The 25,466-nt window shown below is 35.4% G+C and overlaps 2 protein-coding genes across 2 annotated transcripts in view; one reads left to right on the forward strand and one right to left on the reverse strand.

Moving 5' to 3' along the window:
* The window catches only part of LOC142349115 (uncharacterized), a 630,633-nt gene that overhangs the window by 449,640 nt on the left and 155,527 nt on the right, over nucleotides 1–25,466 (forward strand). The gene's annotated exons all lie outside the window — the stretch shown is intronic.
* Nucleotides 11,366–25,466, reverse strand: part of LOC142349694 (uncharacterized) — a 29,413-nt gene continuing 15,312 nt past the window's right edge. Inside the window, exons 3-10 of the mRNA XM_075401423.1 lie at nucleotides 25,042–25,147; nucleotides 21,700–21,828; nucleotides 19,166–19,300; nucleotides 18,578–18,706; nucleotides 15,406–15,537; nucleotides 13,754–13,885; nucleotides 13,306–13,437; nucleotides 11,366–12,024 (exon numbers count right to left, since the gene is read on the reverse strand). Coding sequence (XP_075257538.1) covers nucleotides 11,366–12,024; nucleotides 13,306–13,437; nucleotides 13,754–13,885; nucleotides 15,406–15,537; nucleotides 18,578–18,706; nucleotides 19,166–19,300; nucleotides 21,700–21,828; nucleotides 25,042–25,147 — 1,554 coding nt within the window. The remainder of the gene's footprint in view (nucleotides 12,025–13,305; nucleotides 13,438–13,753; nucleotides 13,886–15,405; nucleotides 15,538–18,577; nucleotides 18,707–19,165; nucleotides 19,301–21,699; nucleotides 21,829–25,041; nucleotides 25,148–25,466) is intronic.

Genomic DNA, 25,466 nt, shown 5'->3' on the forward strand with positions numbered 1-25,466 from the left:
CAAGGCGTTACACTGAACAAATGTTTGGGATAATATTGCGGATTTAGAATTGATCAAAAGTGAATGAATCGATAGGGGCTGAACAAAAATTAATTGTGAAAACGGCGGCACCAGAATAAAGGTGCTAAAACACTCTTTTGAAGCTTTTGTATTCAAAAGAGACGCATAAACAAGATGTAAGCAACTGTATTCAAAACTTATCAAGGCAAAAAGCACATCGTAATGGCCCGGCAAATCTACCTGTAATTGATAGCAGGTGTTTCGTCTGAGTCGAGTTTCGGCTCAGATCGGTCACCGATACGTTTTCGAAACATAAAAACATTAAGCCTAAAAATAGCGTAATCGATTTAGTTTATTAGTAGGCTCAACGAAAATGAGCTTACTTTTTCCGAGCTTTCTACGTGAAATAGAACGCATTTTGTGTGCATTATAATCTTTTTGTAAGGCTTACATGGTTAAAAAATGACGTAATAACTTTCTCACTGGATAGACTTGAATAGATTTCTCGCTTTAAAAGGTGCTTTGCTCATTTTGCTTTTTACTCGGTAACAGATAGTCACGAACTCTCGTGTCATAAAACTTTCACGTCCAAAATCTCTCGTGTCACAAAACTTTCACGTCCAAAATCTTGTTTAGCATCTATCTGAATTATCAGCTTAATAGAGCTGATACATCAGATAATGCGAATGATAGGGAGCGGAAGAAAAACGCAACAATCCATGCTGCAGTAGAAATTGTTAACTTAATTGGATTTGGAATCTTGTGGAGATTGGCCAAAAATCATAGCCTCCTAATAAACAACAGCAATTCAGAAAGCATTAGCATAATGGAAGTGAAATGATAGAAAATAAGTTGTAGAAAATATCTTGATACCTGCTGACAAACTCCTTTCGCTACTGTTACCACCTGCTGACAAAATCCTTTGAAGTATTGACTAGCGATCACCCTCCTCTATCTCACCTCCTGCTCTCTGATGGTATCTCTTTCACTCTACACTCTCTTGTATTCACAGCACACTAAGAGTGTCTCTTCTGTTATGCTCCTCTTTTTCTGTCCTGCATCGAAGCTATCCCGATTTTTCTACTTCTCCGTCTCAGCTTTCTGGTTTCTACAAAAACAAACAAACAAAAGAATCAAGCCCACTTTTCTTCTCTGATGTGCGGTCCTCTCAGGTCTACTCTACCTCGTCCAGCTCACCTCACAAGTCCACTCTGTTCATCTGGCCGCTGCTGTCGTGAAAACAAAGGCGGGAGACTTTTGAATTCCAAATTGGGATTGCGTGCTCTAATTTTGCACATTTGTTCACAAATCGTCATGAGTGAAAAACAGCAGTCCACAGCATCAAAATAAGAAATCAACTGTGGGAAACCCTCCCGCAGTTCAACCTCAAGATTCGATCTATGTCGAAAAAATGGAGGCCGTCAATGGGTTCACGAAACGCCTCGAAACACCAGTTCAACTATTAGAAGCAAACCTCCGCCGCAGAGATGCCAGGGATCAAAAAACAGCCTGGAGGAGAAAAAACTCTTGATCCCCTCCAGAGGTGGCATTATATTCCATTGGCGTACTGTTTCTTTCAATAAAAGCATTTTCTACAGTTATGAAATTTGGTAGTAACTGCGGAGAGGGCATTGAGGTTTTGGTGGTGGTTATGATGGTTGTAAACAGAACAGTGGATTACAACTTTTTTATAGGAACATTTAGCGCAAGGATCTTTTGCGTTTATGCCCCCCTCCAGTACGTTATGCTCCCCCAATTGCAGAGCACTTGTCATTACAGAGCAAATGTTTATGTAATAATACTGCACGTGCTTCTGGGGTGTGCAAATAATATACAACCACAAGGCAAAATATGTTCCAATCTTATTCGTCATGCGCGTATTTACTCAAATTGCCGCACTGGTGTTTTCCACGATTTCTATAGTAATCAGTTTGTTTCTGATGTTTAAATGTTGGTAACCTCTGGTAAATTTTAAAAGATTAAGATGAAAAGGTTATTTTGATAGGCACTTGTCATTACAGAGCAAATGTTTATGTAATAATACTGCACGTGCTTCTGGGGTGTGCAAATAATATACAACCACAAGGCAAAATATGTTCCAATCTTATTCGTCATGCGCGTATTTACTCAAATTGCCGCACTGGTGTTTTCCACAATTTCTATAGTAATCAGTTTGTTTCTGATGTTTAAATGTTGGTAACCTCTGGTAAATTTTAAAAGATTAAGATGAAAAGGTTATTTTGAGAGATTTTCGTCACATAACCCTTTCTCTCAGTACCTACCTCAAAATACTTATCCCCGCCAAAATCCCTACCTACCCCCTGATCACCCCAACCCACAACGATCATACGCCTCACAAACCCCTCCCCCCCCCAAATAAACATACCTACCCCAGTCTGACTACAACCTGCAACTAAAAGTGTCCCTCACAAACGCCACCACCTGCAAGGCTCTGTTATATTCCCTTAAACCCCTCCCCACTTCTCAAAAAAAACCTCAAATTACATGAAAATTTGACTGCTTTTAAAAAAAAATTGTGTAGTTTTATGGGGCGGATAACTTCGCATTGATTGTTCCCTCACTTTTGTGGGTAGTTGGGTATTGGTTAATTTTAATTTAGAGTTTTAAAAACACGATTCTTCGAGCCGTTTCCATTATTCTACGGGTTATATTTTCAACTATTAGAAGCAAAACTCCGCCACAGAGATGCCAGAGATCAAAAAACAGCCTGGAGGAGAAAAAACACTTGATCCCCTCCAGAGGTGGCATTATATTCCATTGGCGTACTGTTGCTTTTAATAAAAGCATTTTCTACAGTTATGATATTTGGTAGTAACTGCGGAGAGGGCATTAAGGTTTTTGATGGGGGTTATGATGGTTGTAAACAGTGAATTCCAATTTTTTATAGAAACATTTAGCGCAAAGATCTTTTGTATTTATGCTCCCTCCAGTACGTTATAATCCCCCAATTACAGAGCATTTGTCATTACAGGGCAAATGTTTATGTAAAAATATTGCACGTGCTTCTGGGGTGTGCAAATAATATACACCCACTAAGCAAAATATGTTCCAATCTTATTCGTCATGCGCGTATTTACTCAAATTGCCGCATTGGAGTTTTCCACGATTTCTATAGTAATCAGTTTGTTTCTGATGTTTAAATGTTGGTAACCTCTGGTAAAATTTAAAAGATGAAGATGAAAAGGTTATTTTGAGAGATTTTCGTCACATAACCTTTTCTCTCAGTACCTACCTCAAAATACTTATCCCCGCCAAAATCCCTACCTACCCCCTAATCACCCCAACCCACAACGATCATACGCCTCCCAAACCCCTCCCCCCCAAATGAACATACCTACCCCAGTCTGACTACAACCTGCAACTAAATATGTCTCTCACAAACGCCACCACCTGCAAGACTGTTATATTCCCTTAAACCCCTCCCCACTTCTCAAAAAAAAACTTCAAATTACATAAAAATTTGACTGCTTTAAAAAAAAATTGTGTAGTTTTATGGGGCGGATAACTTCGCTTCGATTGTTCCCTCACTTTTGTGGGTACTTGGGTATTGGTTAATTTTATTTTAGAGTTATAAAAACACGATTCTTTGAGCCGTTTCCATTATTCTACGGGTTATATTTTCAACTATTAGAAGCAAACCTCCACCGCAGAGATGCCAGGGATCAAAAAACAGCCTGGAGTAGAAAAAACACTTGATCCCCTCCAGAGGTGGCATTATATTCCATTGGCGTACTGTTGCTTTCAATGAAAGCATTTTCTACAGTGATGAAATTTGGTAGTAACTGCGGAGAGGGCATTGAGGTTTTTGGTGGGAGTTTTGATGGTTGTAAACAGTGAATTCCAACTTTTTATAGAAACATTTAGCGCAAGGATGTTTTGCATTTATGCCACCCTCCAGTACGTTATAATCCCCCAATTACAGAGAACTTGTCGTTACAGGGCAAATGTTTATGTAATAATATTGCACGTGCTTCTGGGTTGTGCAAATAGTCTACACCCAATAAGCAAAATATGTTCCAAATTTATTCGTCATGCGCGTATTTACTCAAATTGCCGCATTGGTGTTTTCCACGATTTCTATTGTAATCAGTTTGTTTTTGATGTTTAAATGTTGGTAACCTCTGGTAATAATTAAAAGATTAAGATGAAAATGTTATTTTGAGAGATTTTCGTCACATAACCTTTTCTCTCAGTACCTACCTCAAAATACTTTCCCCGCCAAAATCCCTACCTACCCCTAATCACCCCAACCCACAACAATCATACGCATCCCAAACCCCTCCCCCCCAAATGAACATACCTACCCCAGTCTGGCTACAACCTGCAACTAAATATGTCCCTCACAAACGCCACCACCTGCAAGACTCTGTTATATTCCCTTAAACCCCTCACCACTTATCAAAAAAACTTCAAATTACATAAAAATTTGACTGCGTTTAAAAAAAATTTGTGTAGTTTCATGGGGCGGATAACTTCGCTTCGATGGTTCCCTCACTTTTGTGGGTACTTGGGTATTGGTTAATTTTATTTTAGACTTATAAAAACACAATTCTACGAGCCGTTTCCATTATTCTACGGGTTATATTTTCAACTATTAGAAGCAAACCTCCGCCGCAGAGAAGCCAGGGATCAAAAAACAGCCTGGAGTAGAAAAAACACTTGATCCCCTCCAGAGGTGGCATTATATTCCATTGGCGTACTGTTGCTTTCAATAAAAGCATTTTCTACAGTTATGAAAATTGGTAGTAACTGCGGAGAGGGCATTGAGGTTTTTGGTGGTGGTTATGGTGGTTGTAAACAGAACAATGAATTCCAACTTTTTTATAGAAAGATTTAGCGCAAGGATCTTTTGCGTTTATGCCCCACTCCAGTACGTTATGCTCCTCCAATTACAGAGCACTTGTCATTACAGAGCAAATGTTTATGTAAAAATATTGCACGTGCTTCTGGGGTGTGCAACTAATATACAACCACAAGGCAAAATATGTTCCAATCTTATTCGTCATGCGCGTATTTACTCAAATTGCCGCACTGGTGTTTTGCACGATTTCTATAGTAATCAGTTTGTTTCTGATGTTTAAATGTTGGTAACCTCTGGTAAAATTTAAAAGATTAAGATGAAAAGGTTATTTTGAGAGATTTTCGTCACATAACTTTTTTCTCTCAGTACTTATCTCAAAAATACATATCCCCCGCCAAAATCCCTGCCTACCCCCTAATCACCCCAACCCACAACGATCATACGCCTCCCAAACCCCCCCCCAAAAAAAACGTACCTACCCCAGTCTGAATACAACCTGCAACTAAATATGTCCCTCACAAACGCTACCACCTGCAAGACTCTGTTATATTCCCTTAAACCCCTCCCCACTTCTCAAAAAAACTTCAAATTACATAAAATTTGACTGCTTTTAAAAAAATTTGTGTAGTTTTATGGGGCGGATAACTTCGCATTGATTGTTCCCTCACTTTTGTGGGTACTTGGGTATTGGTTAATTTTATTTTAGACTTATAAAAACACAATTCTACGAGCCGTTTCCATTATTCTACGGGTTATATTTTCAACTATCAGAAGCAAACCTCCGCCGCAGAGAAGCCAGGGATCAAAAAACAGCCTGGAGGAGAAAAAACACTTGATCCCTTCCAGAAGTGGCATTATATTCCATTGGCGTACTGTTGCTTTCAATAAAAGCATTTTCTACAGTTATGAAAATTGGTAGTAACTGCGGAGAGGGCATTGAGGTTTTTGGTGGTGGTTATGATGGTTGTAAACAGAACAATGAATTCCAACTTTTTTATAGAAAGATTTAGCGCAAGGATCTTTTGCGTTTATGCCCCACTCCAGTACGTTATGCTCCCCCAATTACAGAGCACTTGTCATTACAGAGCAAATGTTTATGTAAAAATATTGCACGTGCTTCTGGGGTGTGCAACTAATATACAACCACAAGGCAAAATATGTTCCAATCTTATTCGTCATGCGCGTATTTACTCAAATTGCCGCACTGGTGTTTTCCACGATTTCTATAGTAATCAGTTTGTTTCTGATGTTTAAATGTTGGTAACCTCTGGTAAAATTTAAAAGGTTAAGATGAAAAGGTTTTTTTGAGAGATTTTCGTCACATAACTTTTTCTCTCAGTACTTACCTCAAAATACATATCCCCCGCCAAAATCCCTGCCTACCCCCTAATCACCCCAACCCACAACGATCATACGCCTCCCAAACCCCCCCCCCCAAAAAAAAAACATACCTACCCCAGTCTGAATACAACCTGCAACTAAATATGTCCCTCACAAACGCCACCACCTGCAAGACTCTGTTATATTCCCTTAAACCCCTCCCCACTTCTCAAAAAAACTTCAAATTACATAAAATTTGACTGCTTTTAAAAAAAATTTGTGTAGTTTTATGGGGCGGATAACTTCGCATTGATTGTTCCCTCACTTTTGTGGGTACTTGGGTATTGGTTAATTTTATTTTAGAGTTATAAAAACACGATTCTTCGAGCCGTTCCATTATTCTACGGGTTATATTTTTTATGCAACTTTTCGTACTGTCAACTTTTTTTCTGATTCCTTTTTTTCATTTGACCATTTGATTTGACCTTTTGGCTGACTAATGAGCTATAGTTGACTAACAGATTGACTACCCTCCATCGTATGCGCCCCTAACTGTCCCCTCTCACTAGTGAACAATAATGTGCAAAATCTATTTCTGTCGAGGAAGAGTTGCTTTTCTCAAGATCCCATTTTTTTGACATTTTATTAGTTTTTGATCATTCAGAGCCACTGAAGATTTTTAGGGCTTGCAGATGTCTTTCTGAGAAGATTGTAAAGACACAGAAAGTGTTTTGAAGATATTAATATCACAAAATTTTGATCAAAACTGTAATATTTTTCTTTTTAGAAAAATTTATGGTCGTCTTATTATTTTTATATTTTTAGGGTTTAGGAAATCCTGGTTCCAAAGTTGTGCATGTACTAATGAGTATCTTTAATTATCTTTTGAGAATTTTAACAACAGTTTTAGCGATGCTGACATTTTTCCCCAAATTTGTGCATCTACTTGACTGGCATTGTTCAATTGGTCCGCCGGTGAGGCACAGTAATCTATGATTTTCAGTCAGTTCTTAGGGTTACTTTTTTTGTCGTATTTTACTGCTTTTCTCGTATTTTTGTTACTATATATTGCAGATATCAGGTCTAATTGGCACTCACACGTTGTAAAATCAAATCAATCTACACTTTAGTTTGCAGCTAATAATTTTACAGACCTATTAACATTTGCTCTTCAATGTTAAACTATCATCGCTTTAATCCCGATTGAGGAAAAATGGTTGTTGCTTGGTTTCCTGAAATTTTACTTTTTGGTATTTTTGTTGTATTTTAATACATTTATTGCTCCTTGGGTTTCCTCTGCCTTAAAACCCAAAACCCTCCGTTTTGATTTTGTATATTTTATAAGACCTGTTGTATTTTTATTTGTTATTAATGGTTTTGATAATTTTGATGCCAGAATTTTTCTTTAATCTTTTTTAAAGCAGTTTGACTTTGAAATTGTTTTATCACCCAATTTCTCGGATTCAGGTTTCATTTTCTGAATCAGGGCGCAATTTTGGGGCTTCGCGGCTGGTCCTACTATGTTTCAATTTCGTTTATCCGTTTTTGTTTATGAAAGTCACCATTTTTACATTTGACTACTGGTTGAACTTTTTTATTGTTTCAACTGAATAGAATATAGATTTCATTCATTAAATTTACGCATATATTGTCACGGCCAAAAAGCTATACCCAACGAAATAGGATAAACCAATATAGCCCAGACACTAAGAATTAATGTTTAAAAATTTGGTGCACAAAGTCATCAAAGTAACATTGTGTATAATGCTAACTGGTGTTGAAATGAGCTTAGTTTTCATCAATTTATAGGTTGAAATCACCATGTTTACTGAATCTAAGGAAATTTCTGACCAAATTAAATCAATTTTTGATACTCAGAATAAAAACAAGACATTCTTCAATTTTTATCCTAACATTTCTATATCTGTTTCACTGTGAGCGTCAGTCAGTTGTGTCTACGGTGGCTTTTTCCGGACAAATGCAGGATATGTTTGTTTTTGTGCAAATGTATCTGCATTCATTGACGAGTTAAAATGATAATTGGTTTAAAAATTGTTTGATAATTTTTTCTTCTGATCCAATTTTGACGTTTTTTAAATCTTTTTTACGCCAGCGAAACTATCAATTTTGTTCTCCAAAGTATTTTGTATACGAATGACGCAAAGGAGAACCCTGGAAGTATTTTATTAGTCATTTAGTTGCTTTATAAATAGATATCTGACAAACAAGCTAGTTTTACGAAAGCAGTACGAGTTTTAGCTATTGTATTTATTGTTGAATCATTTACAAAACTATTATGAACAAAGATTGTTTTATCAAAGAAAAAATTTCTTTCATTGCTCTTCGATCAAAAACAGCAGACGAAACATGCGGTATAAATCGATTAAAGCGAATTTTAATCGACTAGTTAGACACTAACTATGTCATGCACAAGCTGTTTTATTTATGTTTATCACTGAGACCCTTCTTTGAAGCATCAATTAGTGCACTCTTCAAAATAATTTCACTTGTATAAACATTTTTTCACTTAAAAATTGTTAACTTGTCAAATTTTCCATGATGGTGTTCAGAAAAAGGTCAACTATTCACTTTACTAATAGCTAATCTAATTTTACTACAACTATTCATTTCTGCTTCCCTGACAACCAATAGACAATTGCAAAGACAATTCTTTGGAGATTATTCAGTTTATCGTTATTTTTGGAATAAGATTTTTTTTGTTTTGATTTTTTCAATGGTTGCATCTTTTGTAAATCTTGTAATTTCTAGCTTCAAATCTGCCCTTTCTCACTATAGTTTGTCGCAATTTCCGAAATTGTTAACTCTAGTAATTAAAGATTGTTTAGAAAGAAAAAAAAACTTTATTTATATGAAATCAAATTTGCTTGAATTAAAGATGACTTTTCAGATATTTCTATTTCAATTCAAACGCTGGGAATCAATGTTTTTCTGAGATTGCATTAATCACAAAAGAGACTAATTTTGAATAAAGCTTGGCAAGTTTTTAGTTTGAATTTCAAAATCTTATCAAAAAACCTGATTTATACCACAAAAAGCAACGTAAGAAAGTTTTTTTGAGCTCAGCATTCCATTCGCAAGGCAACATTTTTCTACAAAGAACAATTGTTTCATAAAAAGTCAATAAAGCAAAATTTTGCAACAATTGATAGAGTTTCTTAAAATTAACTTGTGTGATCTTGAAAGACAAAGCAATTTTATAGGACTTTACAAAACAAAGCAAATCACAAACTTGACGTAAAACAAAATTGATGAGAAGCAGGATCCAACTTAGAACACCATATAAGACCAACACTAAACAATAAAACCAACCCGTGTAACCAACCAAGTATTTGCTAATTTTTTTTTCAATTCGAAAGCTTGTTTCATTTCAGAATTGAAATTTGTTATAATTGCAAATTCTGTTGAAGTAATTTAAGTTAGATAATTTATCAGTCAAATGTACATGTTTTGCTATGTCATGAAAGTCTGAGTATGTTGAACACACTAAATAAATTTCAACTAATAAAAGTACCTGAATAAAAACATGAATTTACCTGAAAAAAAAAGGCTTCAAAGAAAAAAAAACATACCGATTGAAGTGAACATACAACGCGTTTGACAAACCAGCAAAATAAAGCTCAGATCTCTTATTGATTTAATAATACATCAATTGTCTTTAGCAGACATTGCCTAGAGTTAATTAAAAAGGTCTTTTTGCTGTTTGGAACACGACAATTGTCGCCAAAATTTTAATTGGGTTTAAAATTGGAGATACCGCTGACTTGAATCGAAAAATGTATTGACATTAAATTAACCAAAAACCGTTTCTGTCAAACGAATGAATAAAGAAATTGGATGGATAAGTTTTATTGGCTGCTCGTATAAAAAAGAAGAATTACGTAGTGCCTAGGAAAACTGTTCTTCATCAACTTTTTGTTTGTTGAAAGTTAGTTAGTTAATTATATCTCCAACGAAGAATAAAATTTCACAAAGATATGAAAACCAAATTTTTTGTATTCCATAGTTACAAAAGCTGAGGTAGTCTTACCGTAAAAAACGATGCTTTAATTTTCTAAAAAAAACCTAATTTGACTGCTTAAGTATTATGCCGTGTACCTTTTGGGACGCAATAGATATCTTTGTTACGATAACACTTTAGTGAGGAAGGAGGAACTATATACACAAACTGATTTTTTGTGAATAGAAGACTGATATCCGTTGTTTCTAATCATATTTTCCTTAATTTTTTGTCAATTTTGTTTTATTGGATTTGCCATTAGAGATAGAGGAGGGATGCTGAATTGTTTCTTCCAAAATTTTTCGAATTTTTGACTTTTTTATCAAAACTAATCCAAATTTGCTTATTTTCGCCCACTTGTTTAAACTTTTGCAAAAAGGTATTTTGTATTGTTTAGGTTTTATCTGATGCCGTTTTGGTCTTCTTATTGTGTTTTCTTGTTTTAAATATACACCTCAACCTTTAGGTGTAATTAATGTTTTTTGTTGTTTGAAGTATAGGTTTGTCTTGTCTCGTATTTTCCTTATTGGCTGTTTTCATCAGCCATCTAAAGCGGCATAAATTTATTCATTCATTGTTTTGCTGAAAATATATGATTTTTGAAATTTTTCTATCTCTTCGTCATTGGGAACACAATTAATTGAAAATGTTGATGAGCTGGGTCGGAATTTTATGTTTATTTGTTTTATTCGCCAGAGAAGCAGTAGAAGATCAAGGATAAAAGCTTGATTTGTTTGCTAAAAGTTAAAACCAATTCAACCAATTCACATACGCATACTTGCAAGTTTCAAATGACATCTTTATTTAAAGCCGTATGTCAATATTTTTGGGTGTCAAAGTTCCGTAGAACCCCGTTCATGTCATGCTGAACAGTTTGGAGAGAATGCTAATCTAAGATCTTTGGTCCAAAGCGAGTCAGTTCATTTAAATGATTCGATCGGTTTCAATTTTTTACTCTGTATATAGTATGTGGTATGTAAAGATTCAATAAATAAAGATTCAATAAATAAATATTAAAATAAAGTCACAAATTTTAGTATTTGTCTTTCCTTTCCTGCTATCCCACTAATTCTGAAAAAAAAAAGAGAAACCTTATTTTGAACCAATGATTAGAAACTAAATAGCAATTAATGATAAATACTTCAGGACTCACTAACTAATCACGAGAATGACGAAATCGAAGTTCATGTGAATTTTTTATTGTCCTATGAAGTAATTAGGCTGGCAGAGAAAAACTTTCCTCTGAAGACGTCAATAGTTATTTTTCCTCCAATCTTGTGGTTAATAAATCTGTCGGCAGCAGTTGTGTCTGCGTACAGAAATGCCGGCGGTTGGTGTGGATTGGTCTTTCCCGCATTGATGAAGTCTGCACGAAGCCACCACTCTTCAAAAGCACATGTTTTAGTAACATCAGGAATGTAATTTATGGCCAGAAACCAGCCCCAGTCCCCACATGCGTCATATCGGTCTATCACTTGGAAAAAACGCACATTCAAGCTATTTATATTCCCGATTTTGAACAAGTTTCCATTGCTGCTTGCGCTTCTGTCGTCAAAATTCCAGCCACTGTTGAAGTATACTCTGTCCCAAAAGAACCAAGACTCAAAACTGTCATCATCCAGTGGTTTGAATATCAAATACTTCGCTCTGTTCATATCAAGGTCATAAACAGAGAACCTAATGAATTTTGTCTTTTCCAGTCGCTCCTCCATACGCTCATGGCGAAATATTTTACTCTCATCAAGATTGCTGGAGGGGCTTGCGGGAAATGGAGAACCATTTTTGAAGTATTCCGCAATGTCTACACCCGAAAACGCTTCCACTGAGAACACATTCAGCCATATTTCCTCGTCATTGCGGATATCTGCGACATCAATTAACATCATGAAAGTTAAACAGTGCAAACATTTGTTAAATCAAGGAGATTACGCGCACCCTTATGCATTACTGTTATTTTAAAATATTCAGAATTAAAATTGGGTTTCTAAAACAAATAGGAAATGACAGAACTTAACCATTGTTTAAAGCGGGAAACATCCAAAACCCACGCGTTTTTTTTCCACCCGCAAGATCGTGTTTGATCCTTTGCAGATATTGACATGAAATTTTCTAGCCAGATTATAAACGACAGAAGTTATCGTTTTTCACGGGTAGCCATAGCAAAACTATACCGCTTTTGGCGGTTCCTTCTACGTCCTGATAGATGAATTCCAAAACTTCGTCATAAAAAACGTAACCGATCAGCTCGCTTAAGAGCCATTTTGTGACATTACTAAATAAATCACATTAATTTGTAAATCCTAAATAGAGAACAACGAACATACATAGTCTTACTTTGCTTGAAAGATAGGTTGTGGATGTCATCTAGATATTACACTCTGGTAATCTTTGTGAAATCCGCCCCCGCTGGCCCACCAGTTGGAGATTTCTTTCGTTTATTGCTATTTCGCTAACTGCCATAGCATGGTTACATTTATTTTACCATTATCTGCGTATGCATGGAAACTTCACTTTTTCTCAGATTGCTAATTAATGCGATCTTTTTTTTCGCTATTCGACAATCCGCCCTCCTCATTTTGCGAGAAGTTTAAAAATTTAAAGAAAAAGTTCAATTGTTAAGAATAATTGAGTAAAATCGAGTTCATGATTCGAGCACTTTTGAAACTCAGAAAAACAATCAGAGTTTGTAGTCTTCTTGAAATGCCAGTCAAGAACGGTCAACTCAGTAAATAACCGGTCAAACAAATTTAGCTGAAAATATAGCAAATTTTAGTTCAAAAACAGTGAAACACAATCAAAACGATCATTTTTTTAAAAAAAATACCGGTCGAAGAGGGAAATCAATGTCTCAAAATTCACAAAACGATCACTTCTTGAACATGCCTATTTTATCTGGCGAGGATCTCTGCTAAACTCTTAATAATAGCAAACCCAGAATGATCACTATTGAGTCCATGTTTAATTGAACAATCCTGAAACCCCCCCCCCCCCGCTGCCCTACCTGTTTCTCCCTTCCCCTCTCCTAAGCTAGCCTCGATAAGCCAAAGCCAGCTACTACCGCTCGCCAGTTGTTTGAGATCAATCTTTTTGAACAAACAGTCAACTGGCGTTCGTGGGTTATGCTTCACTGTTGATATATACAAACCGATGCATCCTGACCCATAGACAGTTGGATCGAAGTAGAAGTTGTCTGGACACTCACAAGTGTATCCACCATCATTGTTCTCACAATTCAAGGCATCATTCCCACAGACTTCATAATCACACTCATTCACATCTAATCACTCAAAAAATTATCATCAAAATATCTTCAACTTATTTTTGACATTTATAAATTACTCCTTACAATTCCACAGCTATTGCAAGATTGTAGCAATTAAAACCTTTCTGTGAACTACGATAAATTGCTTATTGTTTCTCGTCAAGATATTTCAAAGTAAAATCATGCTCAAAAATTTGCATGGAGCCGATTAAATAGCCAATTGTATGGAGCCGACTGCTTCTGTTTCTGCGTCAGATCTTTTCAATATAAGCTTATAATATATGGGTCAAAATATATGTTGATTAATTATGTTTTGTAATCAGATGAATACCTTCACACGGTTGATCGTATTGTCCCTTGTACTCGTATCCCTGCGTACAGTGACACGTATAAGGCGATACACTGTTATTGCATTCATTTCCAACACCACAAATGTCCGGAGAACTCGCACATTCGTTTATATCTAAAATAATCAACTAATTAGAAGCAGGTCGTATTTTAAGATTTCTGGCTTTTAGAAATTTTAGCGCAATATGTGCAAAAAAATCTTTATATTTGAAATTGATTTGTTCAGCAGACGGGGTTTATTGTGACAAATCTTCCCCTTGATTTCAAAACTTTGTTCTCTCCCCCCCCCCTCTCTCTCTCTCTCTCTCTCTCTCTCTCTCTCTCTCTCTCTCTCTCTCTCTCTCTCTCTCTCTCTCTCTCTCTCTCTCTCTCTCTCTCTCTCTTTCAATTGCTTTTTAAATAAGTTTTTTAAAGCCACTCATCCAGTACAGGTCTGAAAAATCCCCCTTTTATGCAGTTTTTGGTTTAGCAGTTTTTCCGTAAGTCGAGGTCTATCCGGGTTGGACACTGTAAAACTATATCAATAATGATAATAAGACCTATTGGATTCTTAGTATTTATTCAAGACACAAATGGTTGCTTACGAAACGTTAAAACAATCATTCAAAAAAATTAGTAGTTACATGATAAATGTCAAAAAATTTTCTGCTTATCCAATCAAAATATGATTTTTAGTAATACATAGAAAATAAATGTATTCAAAATGCAGCTGTAGTCTGTATAATGTAGTCGGGCACTTCAAAGTTTTTTTGAGTAAATATAAGATGAGAAAAGTGCTTTTATTAGATCAATCCTAAGCACATTAATGCGCAGTTTAATTTTCTATTTTAGGCGAATTTTAAAAAACTTGTGTTCCAATGTCCCCCAATAGCCAAAACTGAAGTTAAAGATGAGTCTTTCTCTTTTCATTTTATAACAGCAAGCTTAATTAACTCTTGCCCTTGAGAAAAACCGCTTATTGAGAGCATTCTCGTGGTTCCGTTGCTAATGCACTCTCCACGCCGATTTTAAAAAGTACTTAAAAAAACACATTGAATTCCCATTAAGTTATTAACAGCAAACAACTAAATGGGCAGTGTAGGTCAGAGTATAAATGAAATAAATTAAATATATTACGGTTTAAATTGAGACTTAATATACTTTAAATAAAAATTTGGATTTCTGAATCTTTGCAAGCATACAACGTTAATATATGGTTCGTGTTTTCCATAAGAAGGTCATATATGAATCGTACTAACCATAAAAATGATCATATGTGATTCAGCATACTATGAAGCTCTTTTTGTCTTATAGGAAACCACAGAGGTTCCTTTTTTGATTATCAAGTATGGCAGTCTCGAGTATACCAGTGTCCCCTCGCTTGATCTTTCAATATGAAATAACTACAACAAAATTATCTTGCTAACAAAAAATTCGATCTCAACGATTCGTGCTAGATTCTCTTCAAATTAGTTGTGTGCGGTTGTGTGCTATTACATTAAATGTGCGGTTTATAAAAGGACTAATACTGAGCAATGCAAAGCTAAAAACCCGATTCCATTCGTAAATTCAGGGTGGCAGAATTTTATTTCGTTTTTCTTCCCAAACGTTCACTATTGGAAAACTGTTTTCGCAACTAAAAACAAACAATCTAACCCTCACATCCTTTGCCATATATGTTACTGTCAAAACTGTAGCCCTGATTACATTGACATGAGTATGGGAATACTCTATTGTCACACACGTGATCACTTCCACACAAACTGATCGGACTACATTCGTCTCGTTCTAAAACAATTTCAAATGTTTTCATTTCACAATGAAAGGAATTTTTCGACGAATCATTTGCCCATATTATTTTTGCTGCCCGGTTTATTTTCGCCGAATGATACATTTCCTGAACAAAGTTGTAATGATATGAAAAGAATGTCAATCGAGAACAAAAACCAAAGCGTCTAGGTTAGAGTAACAAATGTTGAGATCATTTATGCCTATCAAAAACAAATTTTGACTAGTTTGGGCTTCATGACCCGGGCTGACCACAGTACACCCATGTTATATATCATTTGAAAGATGTCTACTACCTACTACCTGTGTGGCGTCTAAAGCATCTTACATAAGATCAGACACAAAAACAAAATGGATGCTGCCCTCGGTGTTATCTTTTATTACTTGTTACTCCATTTTCCACTACAATTTTTCCTAATTACCAATAAAAAATATAAACTATTTTGTAAGCAACATAAAGTTGTTTTTTATTACTGGAAGGCGTATGAATAGCCATCGCGCAGTTGTTAGTATTACAGAAAAACTATCGGAAGGTCTACTTCTATTTTTTTCCACAAAATGCTGCTTTCATCGCGGTTATGGAAAATAGATCGAATATGGGGTCTGTCGTTTGTGTTACATAAGAAAACATTGAGATAATTGCGTAATACAGCCTGATATAAACAAAACAAAATTGGGACACCTGCCAGTCCTAACGAACTCTGCTCTGTACAGTGAAACCAAAATTAAAGTGCTGTGCCTGATCTGCGAGCCAGGATGACACGAATATAGCTGATTTGTAACTTCGAAGGTTGTGAAAGTACCTTATTGTGACCACAAAATTGACACAGCTATACCTGTTTTTTTATATTATATCCAGCTAAATATCCGGCAAAGGTCCGTCAAACGCCCTTCAATCTATATCTATGTGCTAATGCAGCCCCCCGGGACTAACGCCAAGTCAATTTCAGTACTGTGCAAGTCTAACTTCAGTGCGATTTCATTACTTACTCAGAACTATGATCATGTCACTTTTTACACTTGGCAGTCTAAATCCAAGTCTGATTTAAGACTTGGCAAGTCTAAATCCAAGTCTGATTAAAGACTTGGCAAGTCTAAATCCAAGTCTGATTTAAGACTTGGCAAGTCTAAATCCAAGTCTGATTTAAGACTTGGCAAGTCTAAATCCAAGTCTGATTTAAGACTTGGCAAGTCTAAATCCAAGTCTGATTAAAGACTTGGCAAGTCTAAATCCAAGTCTGATTTAAGACTTGGCAAGTCTAAATCCAAGTCTGATTTAAGACTTGGCAAGTCTAAATCCAAGTCTGATTTAAGACTTGGCAAGTCTAAATCCAAGTCTGATTTAAGACTTGGCAAGTCTAAATCCAAGTCTGATTTAAGACTTGGCAAGTCTAAATCCAAGTCTGATTTAAGACTTGGCAAGTCTAAGTCCAAGTCTGATTTAAGACTTGGCAAGTCTAAATCCAAGTCTGATTTAAGACTTGGCAAGTCTATATCCAAGTCTGATTTAAGACTTGGCAAGTCTAAGTCCAAGTCTGATTTAAGACTTGGCAAGTCTAAATCCAAGTCTGATTTAAGACTTGGCAAGTCTAAATCCAAGTCTGATTTAAGATTTGGCAAGTCTAAATCCAAGTCTGATTTAAGACTTGGCAAGTCTAAATCCAAGTCTGATTTAAGACTTGGCAAGTCTAAATCCAAGTCTGATTTAAGACTTGGCAAGTCTAAATCCAAGTCTGATTTAAGACTTGGCAAGTCTAAGTCCAAGTCTGATTTAAGACTTGGCAAGTCTAAATCCAAGTCTGATTTAAGACTTGGCAAGTCTATATCCAAGTCTGATTTAAGATTTGGCAAGTCTAAATCCAAGTCTGATTCAAGACTTGGCAAGTCTAAATCCAAGTCTGATTTAAGACTTGGCAAGTCTAAATCCAAGTCTGATTTAAGACTTGGCAAGTCTAAATCCAAGTCTGATTTAAGAATTGGCAAGTCTAAATCCAAGTCTGGTTTAAGACTTCGAAAGTCTAAATCCAAGTCTGATTTAAGACTTGGCAAGTCTAAATCCAAGTCTGATTTAAGCTTGGCTAGTCTAAATCCATGTCTGATTTAAGACTTGGCAAATCTAAATCCAAATCCTGGCCAAGACTTGGTAAGTCTAAATCCAAATCTTGGCAAGTCCAAAATTGGTGAGAAAAACGCCAAATTTGGCCAAAAATTGTCAAAAATAGGTCCGAAAAACGCCAAAATTAGCCAAAATTAGGTCCGGAAAACGGCAAAAATAGTCGTTAATTGGTTCGAAAAACCAACAGGAACTCAAAAAAACGCTAAAAAACTTTAGCTTAGTCTACATGTTTCTTCAGAACTCGGGTTTAAAACGCTCTTATAACACTGAATTGGCCGCAAGCGACCACAATAAATCCAGAATCAAAAACAAACGTTTTTTTTTCTAAATTTAGGTCACATAAAAAAGAGGCATCGTATTCGAAATATAATGACATCACAAACAATGACATCATATTCCCCTTTTTCGATTTTAAACTGAGTTTTTAATAAAAACTCAAGCAAAAATTTGATTATTTTAACTTGATTTTTTTATTCTGAGCGAAACAAATTTTAATTTTTGAGACTAATCGAGTATCAAGTAATGCAACGGTAATCTGCAGTATAGTGGGTAATACAGTTCACAAAAGTTAACTGCAAAAACGTAATATCTGGACCGATCGGAAACCGCTGAAACAAACGGAGTGGTGTAAAGTTTTCGTTGCCTTTGATAGGAGACAAGCCGTAGAGCAAGACCAAATCTGTTTTTAAGGCAAATAAATTATGAATAGACAATTTTTGAATAAAAACTAAAAAAGATCAACGAAAGAAGAAAACGACAAAGACGAACAGAGCCATCGTATTAAATGTCTACGTTTTTCGCTTGATTTCTGAGAGTTCGTTCCAAAATTGCCACAGACTATAGAAGCAAGATTTGACTTGTGCTGAAAAGAGAACTGAAAATAGTCGGGATATCTATCAGGTACACAAGACATAAGTGACTAACCAATGCACCGCGTGGGATCGGATGGGTCTTGCTCAAAGCCATCATTGCACAAACACATATATTGTGGTACCAGGTTCTGACACGTATGATCTCCACAAATATCCCCAAATGTGTTGCACTCGTTAATGTCTGAAACAACCATGTTGCTCCTTGAATCTGCAAATCTGTCGACTCAATGACCCCGCTGACTTCCTACACCGAAAATCTATGTAACTTGACCAAAATTAACGTGCCAGGAGCGCCATGCGCTGAAAATTACACGATCTGGAAGTCTAGACATAGGCGATTTTGAACGCCATAACCATAGTTTTTACCTCAGTCGATAATAACTAAAAAATATAAAAGCAGTAGTTGTCAGTTTTTCAACAAAAACAAAATCAACTGGAAACACGTCCGTGTTATATCATCACGAAATAAACCAAGAATATTCAACTTGAATAGCTAATTAACATAATGATCTTTTACTTGAATGTCATTTGTTTGTTTAGTTCTATGGTCACAATTTTAGCCAAAATTAGGTTACAATTGCAGAAACCTAATGCATAAAATTGCTTGTTTCTGATAGCGTTAAGCTTATCAAATTCTAACCTTCGCAACCCGATCCGTATGAGAAGGACTTTTGTTCTGTTCCCTGTGCGCACTGACACGTGTAAGATCCATCACTATTCACACAGCCAGAATGAGAGCCACAATAGTTGATATTAGCATCGCATTCGTCAATGTCTAAACAAATAAGAAACGATATCTATACTGGCCTCGTTCTATTTTGATTAGTTAGATAGAATTAAGTGATTGAATTCTGACTCACACTGAATGCTTTTTTTAATTATAACTGCCACAGACAAGATTTGAGAAAAAAACACTTTAAGCAAAACTTTTTCGTTTACTAGATTGCACTGTTCCAGGTAATTGCACTGCAAAAAATCTTGCAAGGACTGCAAAAACGTGGGACTTGGTAAGAAGCTCGCAAAATGCAAAGAGTGATGTGAAAAACTCATATTCATCAAATTCGGTCTTTCTGCTCTCGTTCTACTTAACTTTATAGCTACTGATGTACTCTAAACTTATAGATCTAAATACGTTTTGCATGAAAATTTCGGCAAATTCTATTTCTGATTTTGTAAAAAACAAAATCCGATTAGTAAACTTCCCACCACTGAAATTTACTACCAAGTAAAGTAATTATGCCTACATTTTCCTCGATGTGTTCAAATGAAAAATTGATTGGAATAAAATTTTTCATTAATAGCCATGATGGTTGGATGCTAGAAGTTCTTGAATACTTGTTGGCGCCACTTCAAATCAACAACGAGAGGCATCAGGCAGCAAGAGCTAACTTCTGAAACAGCTACCGTCTTCTCAGTAGCATTTGGCGCTACGTAACAACCATTTCGTGCTTATTTCAACAAGAACAAATTTTGCAGTAATTTGACATTTACTTGGGTAAATTTTCACTTAGATTAGTTTACATGATTAACCAACCGTAAACAAGTGACAATGATGTTATAAAAGTTAAAGCCCTTTTAAGCGTCCGAGCAAAAAATTGTTTCTACGAGATTATTAGACAATCGGATTCAGTGAGGAACCAGTCCAGCTTAAAGCTCGAAAACCGGGCTATGATATCTCATCTCCAACACCGATTTCGAGAAGGAAAACCCTAAGCAACCCAAGATTATAACGCATGGTTAGGGTAACCTATAACTTAAGCATGTAGACATGGAAAATTATTGCGTCATACTTAAAAGTGTGGCTATTTGCACTTAAAATTTGCAAAGACGTGCATTTTTGATATCTTTCGTTTTTGATTAAACTTTTTAAAATGTTAATTCTATGATACTTTATGTGTCTATTTGTGGCCAAATGTCACATACTTGAGGCCTTTAGCGCTATGTAATAGTCATCCGTGCTTATGTCACCAAAATTGACTTTTACTCTCTAAATATTGATTTAAATCACTTTAATTGATTAAACAATCATGAACAAGTGTCAATAATCTTATCAAAGAAATTTATATGATTAATTGCTTTAACCGCATTTTTTGAATATTGCAACTATATTGTATTCAGAACCATTATAAACTGTCAGAAAGAGCAATTGGCTCTCAGAAAAGACTATAATTTCATTCTTTTCATTCTTCAACATCTTTAGTCTTTAAGCTAAATTTTGTTGGATCTTAAGATCTTCCGAGGTCTAAATTAGTTGAGTGTTATTGACAAGAAGTTAGCAACAGTACTAGCAAATGGCTGAAGCCTTTCAAACATCAGCACGAGATTAAATATAATTTATCACAAAGAATATTCTCAAATTCAATCAAAACCAGGCTATTTTATCCCGGTTCGGCTGAGATTCTTGAGCAGCCTTTACAATAGAGGAGGTAGAGGAAGTCAATTCTCCAAGTGAGGGAAAAATATCTCAAGCTAATTTTTGTTTCAGATTACCGCTACTATTTTACGATGAAAACATTTTTTCAAGAGGGAGAAATATAAATATATGTACTTGCTGGTATGCTTAAAGTTTATAATTAGCTGCTTTTTATCAAATTATGTATCTTCATGAGCCTCAGCAACCTTTTTTGTTTGCTCTTGATCAAAATTTGAATCAACTGTTCGTGGCAAAGTTTTGCCCAACCATTATTCTCTTTATCCTATTGAAGTTGTTCATCTTGACATTTCTAAATACATTTCTCTTTCACAACTCGAGGTAGTTGCACTCAATTTACGTTAGTTCGTTACTAAAAATCAGACGTAAACTACCTTATTATTTATTTCGAGTTGATAGTTTAAGCCTTTTTTTCTGGTTTGTTTTTATCTGAAATGTCGTCGTTATTTCAAGCGTTAACTTGGTTGTTTCACCACAAAACTAAAGTTGGCTTAAATATGATTGAGTCAGTAGTTTGAAAATAGTTCTTCCGCCTATCTTTTGATAGTTTTGCCCGTCAACGTTTAAAAAGTCCGATACTTTTGAAAGTTTAACGTTTGATACTTCATTGAAAAACACTTCAAAATTGTTCACTATGAATGATCAATTGATATGTATATCTGATCACGGCACCATAAAAATTGCATATTTTTTGCAGTGAGATTCAAGTGAATCACAATTTCAAAATGAATTTTTTTCATCACCTGCGCATCCTGTGCCGTATGAACCATTGAAATTGTATCCCCGTTGACATGTGCAAGTGTACAGAGGCGAACTATCCAAGCATTCTGTCATTTCTGATCCACAGAATCCAAGGTCACATTCGTTTATATCTAAAAGCAAGAAACATGAAACCATGAATCAATTAATAATTGGCGTGCCAAATGCCTTCTCCGTTAACGTTTTATATTCTTTGATAAACTGATCGGTAGTCTTTTCCTTAGAACTTCCTTTTATTTAAATCTGTTGATATCTGAGGATGTGTGTTCATATTTAATTTGATATCTGTTGATATTTGTTCATATCTTGTTTATTAATTAACGTCACACCAATCAAAGCTATTCTTCAGACGCTCCGATTCTTTGAAACTCGATGAAGCGTTGTAGACAAATTCTGTTTTTTTAATCATTGTCAGTTAATGTCGCTTGTGAAAACAAGTGTTTAATTGAACCTGCTGAATAACACTAAGGAAAACTAAGCTTTTAGTTCGTGATTCTGAGACTGAGCGAAAAAAGTAGGTGTAAAACAATTTTGAAAGGTGAGCGAATATTTTCCATCAAACGCTATCTTGATTATTTTCACTCAAAGAGATTTTATTTAATCTATTATGAGCACGTTTGGAATCCTTTTGGGCGCGCTCTAAAGCAAAAAGTACATTTCTAATTTCAGCTCTGATAAATTGTTTATTATTTTACCTTGTTAGAGATTTTTCAAGCACTTTTTTGTGTTCTTCTTCATATTTATATTGCATTGGGGGAAGTTATGATGAAGTTGATTGTTTTCGTTGTGCTTTTGAATCGACTGGTTTTTGTTTTGAGTTATTCCTTGCAGAGAAAATTGAGTCAGTTTGTTCCGATTTTTGTCTTTCTTCTTCTTTTTATGCGTTTATCTACTATTTTCAAACCTTCGCAACAACTGGTTGTGTTCTCTAAATAATTTTAGATTGCATAGTCTTTGCTGCCAAGAAGAGAAAACAGGACAGTTTTTCCAGTTAAACAGGAAAAAAAGACGAAAATTTAGGTAAATTTTTTTAAAGAATTTTGATCTTTGCGTTTCTCAATTGTTGTCTCCGCCAAGTAATTGGTGCCTAATAATCCATCCAAGGCAACATTAATTTTTCACAGAGCAAAATTTTGTTCCAACAATCTTTCCTTTTTTGTAGAGATATTTTAAAAAGCATTTTCATATTATTGGCGCTCTCTCTTTTTCGTAAGATGTGATCACACAGTTTTTCGATTAGTTTTTCAAAATTGGATAATTTGGCATAAGCTCATGAAAGTTTAGTTTGATTGAAAACTAATTTCTCTCTAGTAGCGTTCTATGTGCTAGTTGCGCTGAAGTTGCTGGGAACGCATTACTGTTGTTACGTAGTAAATGAAAGAATATTAACCAATCAGAATTGAGGATTTAGATTTGAATTTAAATGCGTGTAAAACGTTCTAGTATACATAGAAAGTTCCGAAAAAGTTCATTAAACCTAATTTTAAGTAAATAAAACCATGATATGTATCGATTAAGCTGGTTTTCGGCTTAATATTTTTAGGTTTTCTAGACAATTGCCGATTGAATACGAACTGGTTTGACGTCAATAACATCAGACAAAAAACCAGTAAAAGAGCATCGAAAAAACCTTGCCGTCTAAGCTTTCACTAGTTGCTATGATCATCGCTAATACAGACACGTTGCTTATATGTTGTTGCTATAATGCTTTATATTTTGAGATAAAACGTCTTTGAATTTACATTCGAACTTTTGTTATTTCGTCAGAGTTTACATGGTGCCGCGACAAAAACAAACGGACACCTCTGACTTTTGCTTAGTTTCACGAAAGACAATAAAACGTTTATCTTTCACTATTATTTGCCACCCACTTAGCCTAAATTATTTGGTTTGTCAATACAGTGGAGAATGATTTATTCAACGCAACTGAACAGTCGCTGTCGGCTATTCACACCGAGAACCTGGTAGTTCCTGCGAATGTGCAGTCTGACCACCCTAGTATCTGGGGAACACGAATTGAGAACAATCGCGTTGGAATCCAAAGCAGAATAGATCGTCAACCAGTCGGCTCAACTCCAAACCCACCTCGACTCCAGAGAACTGGATCCCTGGAATCAACGGCTACCGATAGAATCATCAATGCTGCTCTGCCATCATCATTTTCACACAGAAATGAGGCCAACACGCACAGAAGTGAAGCTGGAAAAGCTCAATCGGCCAATCCAATGCTCAGAACCATTCCGAGCATCGGCTGCTGGAGAGGTGTATACTTTCCATTTGTGTTTCTTGCACTCAATTTGAATGATTAAGTTTGTGACGAAAACTGTAAGACAAAACCAAAACAAATATTAATATTTTCTGCTGTAATTCTATAATAAATATAAAATTTTAGACGGCAAGAAATCCAACCCGTGTTTTTTTTTGGATATCGCAGGGGGTAGTAAAATTAAACCATATCTTGAAAAATATTAGTAGAAGGTCACCATTAACGCCCCACAAACAAAATTTTTAGGAGCGAAAAACATCGATTTTGAAAATTTTTGATAGACTTACCAAAAAATTGAAAAATTGATATAGTCGGTTCGTATATGAAAGAATAATCTTCGATATAGAGAAAAATGAGAGAAAATAATGCTAAATTGTTCAATTTTGAAAATTTTTGGTCAATTTTAAGGCAATTCGAAATATTTTTGAAAATCAATACTGATTATTGATAAACTATATTTTCGAGCATAAAACCGTCAAGTTTACTGGATTACCGTTCAGTAATCAAGAATTTGCAAAAAAAAATTGACCAAAACTTGAAAAAATTGGACAAAAGCAAAAAAAATTTGACAGATTTGTCAAAAAATCAATTTCTCAACAAGAAGGTTCGTAATTTGAGTGACACTCAATACACAGAAAAAGTTGTGAAAATTTTCACAACCTCCGGCCTACAGAAAAAATTTATCGACGTCCTCTATTTTTTTGTCGCTGGGTTTTTGTGCCGTTTCGTTTGCGTCCTTTTCGTCCTTTATCTTTTCAATTCTCCGTGTTCCGTTTTTTTCAAGAACGTCGCTCTCCCAAGTTTTCGCTTTTCGTTTTCTTCTGCTACTTTTCCGGATTTCGATGTAGTATGTCATATGTGATGAAGTATGTTGTTTTTCTTGTAGTATGTTGAGTATGCTAGCATGCTGAATTGTTGTTTAGGTCTTATGGCTTTCTAGGATGTGACTTAAGCTTATTCTCGAGTTACGGCTGGATTGTCCTGCGACTATTCCACTTTACGGATTTACTAGCCCTCCTGTTGCAGTGTTTTGATTTTGCTGCTGTATTTTTGTGTGTACCTGTATGATTTGTAGTTGGTTCGGTCTTGTCGCTTTCTAGGGTGTGACTTAAGTTTATTCTCGAGTTACGGCTGGAGTGTTTCTCGATTTTTCCAGCTGTCTTAGTCTACAAATACACTATTGTAGTTTATTCATTTTTGCTGTAGTTTGTTTAATACCGTTAGTATGCTGATTGTTTGTTGTGGTTTGGGTTTTGCTAGGATGTGACTTAAGTTTTTTCTAGAGTTACGGCTAGTAAATTTTTTGACCTTTACATCTTTTTAGTGTACTACTGCATTGCCGTAATTTAGTTTGTCGTTAAATTTGTCGTTATAAACCCAATATGAATTACGTTAGATTGTCTTGCAGTAGCTTCTCTCCTTCTTGCTAGGGTGTGACTTAAGTTTGTTCTGGAGCTACGGCTAGGTTGTTTGCTTGAGTTTTTG

The sequence above is a fragment of the Convolutriloba macropyga genome, chromosome 11 (genome assembly GCF_964194025.1).
Source record: "Convolutriloba macropyga chromosome 11, txConMacr16.3, whole genome shotgun sequence".
Classification (NCBI taxonomy): domain Eukaryota; kingdom Metazoa; phylum Xenacoelomorpha; order Acoela; family Convolutidae; genus Convolutriloba; species Convolutriloba macropyga.